General features: G+C 45.2%; 1 protein-coding gene across 2 annotated transcripts in view; it reads left to right on the top strand.

Annotated features, from left to right (window-relative positions):
- LOC109996418 (protein FAM171A2) overlaps positions 1-9,529 on the top strand; it is a 12,131-nt gene extending 2,602 nt beyond the window's left edge. Inside the window, exons 2-8 of one of the 2 annotated variants that reach the window (XM_020650533.3) lie at positions 1,686-1,913; positions 2,418-2,510; positions 3,004-3,162; positions 3,545-3,724; positions 3,831-3,944; positions 5,430-5,556; positions 5,746-9,529. In XM_020650533.3, the coding sequence (XP_020506189.2) occupies positions 1,686-1,913; positions 2,418-2,510; positions 3,004-3,162; positions 3,545-3,724; positions 3,831-3,944; positions 5,430-5,556; positions 5,746-7,258 (2,414 nt within the window). In that variant the 3' untranslated portion in view covers positions 7,259-9,529. Of the gene's footprint in view, positions 1-1,685; positions 1,914-2,417; positions 2,511-3,003; positions 3,163-3,544; positions 3,725-3,830; positions 3,945-5,429; positions 5,578-5,745 lie in introns of both variants that reach the window. The other variant, XM_020650532.3, reaches the window with a different exon arrangement.
- The last annotated feature ends 1,392 nt before the right edge of the window (positions 9,530-10,921 follow it).

The following is a 10,921-nucleotide window of genomic DNA, read 5'->3' as shown; positions in this document are numbered from 1 at the left end:
GGCCCAAAGAAGAAGAAGAAGAAGAGGGCTTTCACTCCACTGACTCTCAGCTGTACTCGAGCGTTTTGGAGTGGTCCAAATTTCCCAGACTCTCGATGTGACACTGTGACTCTCAGTGTTTCTGTCAATGGAGCCTCAGTGGTTCAATGTGGAGCACAAATGGAGGAAATCCTCCCCACAAAACACACAAGGGAGCCTTTATTGAACCCATTATGGTAATGCTTTGCAGCAATTACACAAACAGACAATAGGTAGGAACACACACACACACACATGCAGGGTATAATCTGAACGCAGCCATTAGCCTGTCACTGGAGGCTCGGGGGGTTTTAGAGCACGACAGCTCGTCGGGCTACAGGGAGCTGAGCAACAAACAAGGCAGCTTTTTGGAGAGTCAGTGTATCCATGGAAACATCCCCCAGCGTGACCCACATCCACGCCGATCAAGAGGCGAGATGAGAAACAAAATGTTCCGGGAGGATGAAGGGGCAGACATAGTCTCGCGATGGGAGTGTCTGATGACTATAAACATCATCATCATCATCATCATCATCAATCCAGCGCTACTGGAAACGATTAGTCCGCACCAGATCATCATCAGGGAGCACAAAGTAATGGTGCTGAAAGAGACTGGTGAAACATTAAGAAGTTAGTCATTGGTTCATTTCTCTCCATTTATTTGTTTGTTTTTAAGAACGTGCTCAGAAGCTGCAGCAGTGTCTGCAGCTCAATACTCGAGGGACTTAAAGAGTCAGACTATTTCAGTCCTGATGAAAACAATATCAATACCTGGGTGGACTTGTGGTCATAGATTTAGAGTGGAGGTGGATAAGGACCAGGATCGTCCAATACAGATATTGGATTGGTGCATCGCTAAATGACATTCATAATTAAAAACCCCTCCTTCCACAAAATGTACAATTTGCCCCAATTTCAATGTTCCTCTTTTCTTAAACTAACACGCGATATGAATCACAAAGCAAACCAAACCCAAAATTAAAAGAAGCTTAAAGTCTTTATATGCAATTTTTCACACTTGTAATAGAAATAAAGTCTATCCTCTGAAAATAACTCTGTGAGTCATGACTGTCTACAATGGGTGTAACACCGAGTCCCACTGTCTGTGATGCTTTCAGAGTTTTCAGAGTCCTATCTTCACTTTGTTTACATCGCCGGGACGGCCGGCTGACTCCTCCCCTCGTGTATAAAAGTTGTTTAATTGAGGGACTAGAGAAAAGAAGAATAACATACTGTACTCACTGCTTAACTGTGTTTCTAGATCACGCTCATTTCAGGTCAATTTACATGCAGTGTGAAGATACCAGCATAATAAAGATCGCTAGCATTAGCATGCTAACACAACAATGCAGCGCAAGTTGTTTTGGTTTCATGCTGGTGCTCAAGGGCGACATCTGCTGGATCAAAAAATCACATATAAAGCCTTTAAGACTTATAATTGGAGATACACAAAACAAAAATGATTTCTTTATGTCGGCACTATTTTGTTGTACAACCGCTGGTCTTCACTGTAATTTTCCAGCTTCTTGTTGTTTCCTGCCAACAGTTCCCCTCAGTTAGAAGGTCATTTGAGACACTGCTGCATGACGGTGTTGTGCTTGCATGAGAGCCGAGGGTGACTTGATGAAATATTCAGGTGTATAAATGTTGCTTTTTCTCTCTTCCAGAGGTCCAAATAAAAATCCAGGTGTTCGACAACAGCGACCTTTCACCTTTGGCCGACGCTCTGGTGGAAGTTCACGGGAATCAGACTGTCTTGGCGTCCAGCAGGGCGGGCAGGGATGGCGTCCTGAGGGTCAGCTTCCCGTACCGCACAGGAACCTGGGTGGTCATCACGGCCTCCAAACGAGACTACGTCACCAACTCTGTGCCCTGGCACTCCAGCCGAATTCCCCGTAAGTCACCGAGGAAGAAAATGAAGTTCATTAAGCACGAGCAGAAACGTGCTCAAACTAGGATCCATATTGGAGATGCTTTTGAAAAATGGAGAGAGGTTAGAACACAGAAAGGTTTACAGTCCACCACATGGTGACCTGTGTGAGCATCCACTCTAGAGAGGAGGGGGGAGACAGCCCTCTATGATGTTTAGAATTTAGACTGCAGTACCCATTTTAAACACTAGGTATCAGAGCTACATATTGCTCCTTTAAAAACAAGTGTCCTAAGTCTTTGGTATTTAAATTCAATGCGTGTGGTTTAAAGTGGTCTTGTTTTTTATGACTTTGTTGCAGGTTTTCACATTACACATTTTAAAATGTAATCACTTATTTCATTCATCCTGCAACTTATACAATGAATGGTGTGAAATCTTACTACACTGCTGCTGAAAGTTTGCCTCAGAATTGTTGTCGCTACACCGGAATAATCTAATATTAATGCCTCTTCCTTTTTGTCTTCAGTGTACGCATCAGTCAGCCTGTACCTCCTTGTTCAGAGGCCTGGAACTCTTATTCTGTACGATGACGTCCTGCAGGTGCTCTCGGGGTCACCAGGTAAAGAAAATGTAACACTTTTTCCTCTCTAGAGATCTGAACATTTAAAGCTAGGACATGCATGTTCACTTAATGCCGTCATGCATTGAATTTATGAGAGAACTGAGTCACTAGATTAGAGGTAAATTGAACTTTATTAAAACCTTTTGGGTGATGATAATCCAATTTTTTGCTGCTTGGTAAAGTCAATTTGACCTTTTTATTCTTAAAGTAGTCTGTCACCAACAGAGTGAAGACTGATTCACACCTGTCTCCTCAACTCACGTCTACTCCGGCCTACATAACCATCACAGCTTAACATTTATGTGACCCTGTGTTATTTTCTCTGCTGCTATCACCATAGCAACAGCTGCAGAAAAGTGCTTTGTCATAGTTCTCATTCACAGCCAACTCCTCAGAGCTGGTTGTTTACTAAAAGTCAAGTATGTTTATATAGTTTTTTTTATGAGACAGAAGGAGACAAGGTGTGAGTTTGATTGTATTTTCTCTGCAGGAGCTCGTAACCAGCCACTGGTGCAGCTTCAGAGGAAGTCCCTGCAGCTGCCGTCCAACTCAAACTACACGGCGCTGTCCGCCGCTCTGACCACAGCCAGGACTCAGTATGAGGTCGGGGGGTTCCCGTTTCTCCTGGGCCAAGAAACCAACAGCTCAGGTGGGCGTCTGACTCAAAAAATCAACGTGGAAAATGATCTGTGCTTACTGGAGCATGAGGGGAGGGTTTCCTGTTCCCTCAGTTCTTAGAAGGACATCATAACACGTCAGCATGCAGCGGTATTTTAGACAATAGTGAGATCCCAACGATGTGTCAACAGTTGAAAGAGGTGCTTTCCTGTTTTAAAATAACAATGTCTTTCTTTGCTTTGCACACCAACAGCTCAAGAAATTCCCTACTCTCTCTCTCTCCAATCAGCACAATGTCCTATCTCTGTAATAAAGGCTTAAAAAAAGCTAAAAAATAAACCCATAAAAAAAGAAAAGTAGTGAGGAGCGTGTCTGATAATGACTGACTGAGATGCTGTTTTGTTTCCGTTCAGGTGCAGAGACAGGATGGACGGACTTGACAGCTCTCGCCGTGGTCAGCATTCAGCTCTTCGACAAAGATGGCGACCCGATCCAGGTGTCGGATCCGATCCACGTCTCTGTCCCGCTGCCGTCGGACACCCGCAACAGGATGGCCACCAGCGTTCCCGCTTGGCTGTATCAGCCTAAGACGGGTCAGTGCAACAACACGCATGAATCACGTTTGTTGTGACAGCCGTGTGTCTCTGCTTAAACTGTTTAAAGAATATATAACGACTGGGGATAAACATTTGTTAACAGGACTGTGGGTCAGGAACGGGACGGGCTACATCAAAAAGGACGGCCAGCAGTTTGTGTGGAATGTGGTCGTCCCTCAGATGGGATACTGGTTAGCTGCCTTCCCTACATCTTCAGGTACCGTAACTCATCTCTGCCTCTGCTCTGCTGTGCGTCCTGTTTTCTCCTCCTCAGTGTTGCCATGCCAGCAGATGTTCCTGCACCGAGTGTGTCTCCGGGGACAAAATATGAAGCGCTCTGTTTGGTGCAGGAAGCCAGGTGTTGTTGCTTTAAGCCGTGACAGCTTTTAGGATTTGCTACATGGAAAGATTTAGTTGCTTTTGGCGTAAAGCTGTTAGGATACAAACATCATCTATGTTGATGCTTCTATCAGAGCTTTTCCAGACAGAAGTTAAGAAGAAGAAGAAGATATAGTTTATTAATCCCGCAAGAGAAAATTCCATTTTACACACACAGACGCTGAAATACACACACATGCACAAACAGGATGGACATGCACTGATGGAGAGATGTCAGAGTGGGGGGGGGGGGCTGCACACAGCGAGTGATCCTGAGCTGGTGGGGGGGTTCAGTGCCTCTGCAGCGCTCAGGAAGTGAACTAACACCTCTCCAGCTACCAGACCAATTTCCAGACTTGGTCCGGCGACCCCCTAGTTCCAAACCGAAGTCCCTACAGACTGAGCTAAGAGACATTAACATGTGAGGAGGATGAGACTGGTGGTAGATGTTTAAGGCAGTTAAAGAGCCTTTTTTGAAGAATTAAACCTTATATTTGTGACCTGCTGTTTCTAAAAATTCTCTCTAGGTTCCTGCAATTGAAAGATGAAACACTATTTCTCATTCAGATTCAGATTTCTTATTGTCCCACAAGGGGAAATTTGCGTTGCAACAGGAGCACACAGAAGACAAGAAACAAAAGGACAACATCACCATAAAACATGGACCAAATGAATTAAAAGAATATAAAACCAAATAAAAACAGCACAATAAAATCAGTCAATAGCCCGTACCAGAATGGAAATTCAAGTTATTAAAGTGCAAAGTGGAGGTGTGCAAATGTGCAATTCAAGTGTAAAAAGAGCAACAAATAGCTAATTGTTATTTAACATATTAATTGCACTTGGTAAAAATGTTAGTTTAAACTGTTTTACTATGTAATGTCTTCTTTTGTTTCTCTGTATCTTGACACTGTTGGAAATTAGAGAAACCAACTCAATGATTTTCTACGGTTAAAATATTTTGATGATCTTTTAAACCTTTTAGGTTTTTAGGGGGTCTACATTTCTGAAAAATGACCCATAGCTACAAAAAGTTTTGGAAATACTCCAAAAATTGAAAAAGCTGGTTGCAAAGACTTAGATTTAAATATTGTGAAAAACTTCACCCTATCATAGTGCTTCCACTTAAAGTGCACAGATTATAATTCAAAATGTTGAGTATTTAAAGGTGATCATAACTGATATTTTATTAATTGGTTGCTCTGTTTTGTTTGTGTTATTTGGCTGCTTTATTGCCACTGTTAACAAGGGCAAAAACAAAATATCATGGGAGAACTTTCAGAGTGATTCTTGGACATTTTTTCTGTCTTCACTTGTCTTGCAGGATTGGGTCTGTCTCATCCAGGCTTGAGGGACATCACCACCTACCACACCCTGTTCCTGCTCTCCATCCTGGGCTCGCTGGCCCTGCTGGTGCTCATCCTGCTCTGTGTGCTGCTCTACTACTGCAGGTGTGGGGAGCGTAGACGAAGGTCTCACTTTTAGGTTTCTTCAAAGAGCAAAAAAAGAAAAATTGGAAAATTAATTTCAACTTCGATATTTGCAAATAACTCTGTGTGAAAGAGGCTTGTAGATGAAACTCCTCAGGTAGATGACAGGTTGTTTCTTGCACCTCTGACCTTCAGTTTCTGTTCTTTCAGGCGAAAGTGTTTGAAACCTCGTCGACAGCAGGCGAAACCTCACACGGCCAATACAAACGGTGCGAAGAGGGACCAGGGTACGTCTACTTCTCGCCTGAATCTTATTTGCGGAGGCCATGCTGAGTCGGGCGCCTCCAACGAGAAATCTGAAATGTCCCCGTCGCGAGACTACCAGAGCTCAAAGGAGGACTTGACCAAACACGTCCCGGCTCACATGCTGCGGCACGCGAAGGGGAAAAATAATTCTGGTTCCCAGCGGGGCGAGAGCCTGGCCATGAAGGTCACACGGGCCACCGAGACCAACAACCTGGACAACCCTCTGCTGCATGAAGACTACAACCGGGGCTACAGCCAAATGGAGGGCAAAGAGTCCGAGTACCATCGACACCACAGCGCCAACGACAATCGGGGGTACTCCTCCGATCCCCCGTCCCCGCCTCGCTTCCAGGGGTACGTGCCAAACCAGCAGTCCGACAAACCCCCCGAGTACTCGGCCGCGGCTGCGGACAGCCTCGCAAGACCGACATCCCTCAACACCCAGGCGGGTCAGATCATCTTCTGCAGCTCTATCGACCAGATGAAGGAGAACATGTACCGGAGCATGGTGCCGACGCTGGTCATCCCGGCGCACTACATGCGTCTGCCCTCCGAGTTCTCGGGCAAAGACGGCAAGGATCAGAAAGACCAGGACAAGAACGGAGCGCAGATGGGAGGAGGGCCGCATCATCACCACCACTCCCAGAAACAAGGCCAGCAGCACCAGCAAGGGGGTTCCGGGGGCGACGACTCCGAGGACCCGAGCTGGGCGTCCGACTCCTCCGGCGGACCCGTGACCATCCCCGTGCTCTTCAACGACTCCACCATGGCTCAGATGAACGGCGAGCTGCAGGCCATGACCGAGAAGAAGCTGCTCGAGCTGGGGGTGAAGCAGCACCCGAGAGCGTGGTTCATCTCCCTGGACGGACGCGACAATGCCCACGTGCGCCACTCCTACATCGACGTGGCCAACGATCTGAGCGGCGGCGGGATCGGCGCGTTTTTGAGCGGCCCGAACAGCGGCAGAGACGTCAACCTCGAACCGCCTCTGGAGTCCCAAGAGCGCAAGTCGGGAGTCAACCGGAAGGGCAAAGACGAGCGCTGGGGGACGGGAGGGCGGAAGAGCCACGGCAGCGGCAGTGGTGGCGGCGGCGGCGGGGGGAAGACGTACTCGAAGTTGGCCTACCCGGACCACAGCGATCCCAGCAGCAGCAGCGAGGGGCGCCCGGTCTCGCCCGAGGAGAACTCCCTCACCCCGCTTCTCGACGAGGGCCCGTCCTCACGGGGGTCCACTATTCCCAGGAGGGGGCGCAGCCGCGTGAACAGCAGCCGCAGCAGCAACAACAGCAACAGCGAGAACCGACGCGACTCCATCACCAGTCCCGAGGACGACCCCGACGACAAAGACGAGAACAAGAAGAGCCCCTGGCAGAAGATTGAGGACAGGCCTCTCATGGTCTTCCACCCCAGGAAGTGAACGCCGTTTTTGAACACTTTGGACCTTTTTAACGATCTTTTCCAAAAGGGGGAAATCTGAGTGATGTTCCCGCAGAGAGATCTCACAATAAGCACAACCATGCTTCTTCACCGGTCCATCTTCAGGTTGTTGTTGTTGTTCGACCTTTGTGTTTCTGGTGAGGTGCTTTTGCACTTTTGTAGTCTCACTGTTGGTGAATCTCACTGGTTTCCACTAAGAAGATCTGTCGTCTACTGAAACCTAGTTTATTGCGAGTCGTGTTCACCTATCACACCACTGAACCATCGTCTGAGCCATTGCATCTACTGACTGTGGAAATAGCCATTTTATAGAGCAGAATATAAGAACAAAGCACTTATTAATACTTTGAGAATTCATTGAGCGGTACTTATCGAGTATTTGGAAGTAGATGGAGTTTTTATGGCACCGATAGGTTTTTAGGTAAATTAGATTTCCCTTCCCTGGAGGTTCATATCAATGACTTGTCCTGTTCCCTTAACTGTATCTAGAATAAGTTTTCTTTGAAGAAAACATGTTCCCAGAGCTTAAATATGTTCTGTTTTTTTCTTGAGCCCCTGTGACTGGATAATGCAAATCTATTTGTCCAATGTGCGACTTGCATTTTTGCTCCTTCAGGGATGTTCTTCATTTCCTCTTTTTCCTGTAATGTTTTTTCGAATCACTTATTCAAATTTGAAATGTTGAGCGTCATCTTGTTCCAGTGTTTCCGCCAATCCTCTCTGTCTTGATTGATCTACATATCTGCCAAAAGTTTTTTCATATGTCTTTTTTTTCTCTCCCGTTGTCGAGACAAAGACTTGAATCTTTGCTTTTTCCTGGCGTGTAAATAAATTCCCAAACATTTCAAAGACAATTTGATAAAGAAAGATTGCATGCATACACTATGAATGTATGAAATAAAACAGAAGGCACCAAAAGCCCCTCCCCCTTCAACATTTCTTCGGGCTCCTGCATAGACAACCCCAAATCGGCAAGAAACGTCGAAACATCACTTTACTTGAATCTATTTAATATCCGAGTGAGATCTACAGGGGTTGTTTGTCGGCAGGGCCTGCACCACTTCTCTCCTGTAAGTGCCTTCTTTCACAAAGAATCGAGTGATAGGCATGCAGGTCCCTTTTTTGAGATGTCACCTTAGCTAATCCGTCGTTGAGATAGGCGAGCACTAAAGCAGCACGCTGCAGCGATCGTGGTAACATCGACGATGACGCGTCACTCGGGGGAGCATGCCTGCCAAAAAAAAGTTCCACTTTTCTTGCGGCTTTTACGTCCTTGATTATCTTACTTTCTTGTATCTATCCTCTTTTTCACCAAACTTGTAAATGCTACGATGAACTATATGAGATTTTAACGTGTATAACGATGTGCATGTGACGTAGAATAGGGTGTTTTTAATGAAATCTTTTTTTGAACTGATCCAGGATGTTTGGCGTTTAAAAAAAAAAAAAAAGAAGAAAAAAATGATGCACTGACGCATTGAATTGTGTTTTGCCAAATGAACTTGGTTATACTGAGATACACTGAGACTTTTTTCCGTAATCCAGCTCTGACAAAATCACTTCCGGTCGTAAATGTTTACAACAATGACATGCTGACCAACACGCTCTCCCGCCGTTTCTTAGCATCACCACTGCCTATGACGCATCAACAACTGTGAATCAATAATCGTGCAGATTCAGAACCCGACATTCTCGTGTTTTTAAGAGTGCAATCTTAACGGCTGTATAAAAAGGTCACGCTGGTCTGTTGGTCCTTTACACCCATTTGCTTGCTGTTCATAACGCTTGTGTAGCCTACAGAACAAACTGGGAATGTGATGTGAGTCATAGTGAAGAGTAACGCAGCCATGAAACATGAAACACGTCCTACTGAAACGTCTCTTCCACTGCTGTAAATGTACATTTCTTTGGCCCAGATATGGAATTAACTGAGTTGTGCAATCGTGGCTTTCCTTGCTTGTTTTTGTTTGGTTTATTTACATGAGGAAAATAATTTTTTCTCTGTAGATTTTGTGAACCTGTTGTTTGGACAGAGCGCGCTCTGTCACAGCTGAACTGAATCCCAGAGAGGTGACTCCTTCTGGTGTGTCAACGGGGCTGTGTCAGGTTTTAGACGAGGATTGAACTGTAGGCCTTCACCCCGTGCAGTGAATCATTTTGCTTCATGAACCTGGTCAGTTGTTTGTAAACTGTAAATGGATTCTTTCTGTACATGAGGAAAAAAATAAAAATGCATTTGTTCCCAAAGTCATTCAGCATCTGTGGGTTTTACTCTGAATGAACTCAAGATATTAACTATTAGAAGAAAACGTAAAAAAAAGGACAGAAATAGACAGAAGACATTTAAAAAGCTAATGAGGGGGCGCGCTGGTGGCGCAGTGGTTAGGGCGCGCGTCCCATGTATTGAGACTCTCGTCTCGAGCGATAGGCCCGGGTTCACTTCCACCTGTGGCCCCTTTCCACATATCATTCCCCGCTCTCTCTCTCTCTGGTTTCCAACTCTATCCACTGTCCTCCCTCTGCATTAAAGGCACGAAAAGCCCAAAATAAATCTTTCAAAAAAAAAAAATAAATCTAATGAGCTAATGAGGTAAAGAGGTAAGAGACGTTGATTAAAGCAGACTTGGAGAAACAACAGCGATCGTTGACTGATTTAGCTGCTTCCATTACAGACAGAATAAAGTGCTTAGTCAACAAAAATACAAACAGGTCACTGTTTAATATTCATCACTTGTAATTAAAGTCACAAGTTCACATTTTAAAGATTTATATTTTGGGGCTTTTTGTGCCTTTAATGGAGAGCTAGGACAGTGGATAGAGTCAGGGAATCATGGAAAGCAAGAGTAGGGAATGACATGCAGGAAAGGAGCCACAGGCGGGATTCAAACCTGGGCCGCCCGCTTGGAAGACAACAGCCTCCATACATGGGGCACGCGCACTAACCACTGTGCCACTAGCGCCCCACAAGTGCACATTTTTACACAGTCAAATACAAACTGTACATAACCACATTAACATTAGCCTACATACATGAGAGAGTAACTCCTGACACAGCCGAGGTGAAACAACAACATCACTAACACAACTATCCCCCCTGACTTGAATTAATCAGGGAAAAGGCACTGGGGGGCTGCTCAATCTGTTGGGACTTGGTGGGGTCGCTGGGTCAAGTCCCGATGCGAACCATAATATGGAAGTTGGTCTGGTAGCTGAAGAGGTTGCTGGGTCACTTCCCGAGTACTACAGAGGTGTCCTTGAAACAAGGCATCGAACCCCCAACCCCAACAATCTTTTCACTAATGGATGTCCACAGGTCCTGTTTGTGCATGTGTGTGATTCGGGCCTAAGTGTTTGAGAAGCATGTCTCTAAATAACAGAGAGTAAAACCAGAATTTCCCTCAATGATTAATAAAGTATATAAAATACATTTAAAAAGAATCTATCTGTTGGTTTATAGATTACATATAAATAGGAACATCTGAACCAATAACCAGAAGGAAGTAACTGTACTGTAAATATCAGAGATGTATTGATACTGTATGAACTCCCATAGATGTGAGAAGATGTGGCTGTTAATTTCAAGTTTTCTTTTTGCATACAGCTGCATCATAAAATGTGATTGTTGTTGTAAAAAGTCACAAGA

This window comes from Labrus bergylta, chromosome 21 (assembly GCF_963930695.1).
Source record: "Labrus bergylta chromosome 21, fLabBer1.1, whole genome shotgun sequence".
NCBI lineage: Eukaryota > Metazoa > Chordata > Actinopteri > Labriformes > Labridae > Labrus > Labrus bergylta.
The sequence above is the reverse complement of the archived record's forward strand: the minus strand, read 5'-3'. Positions and strand labels throughout refer to the sequence as shown.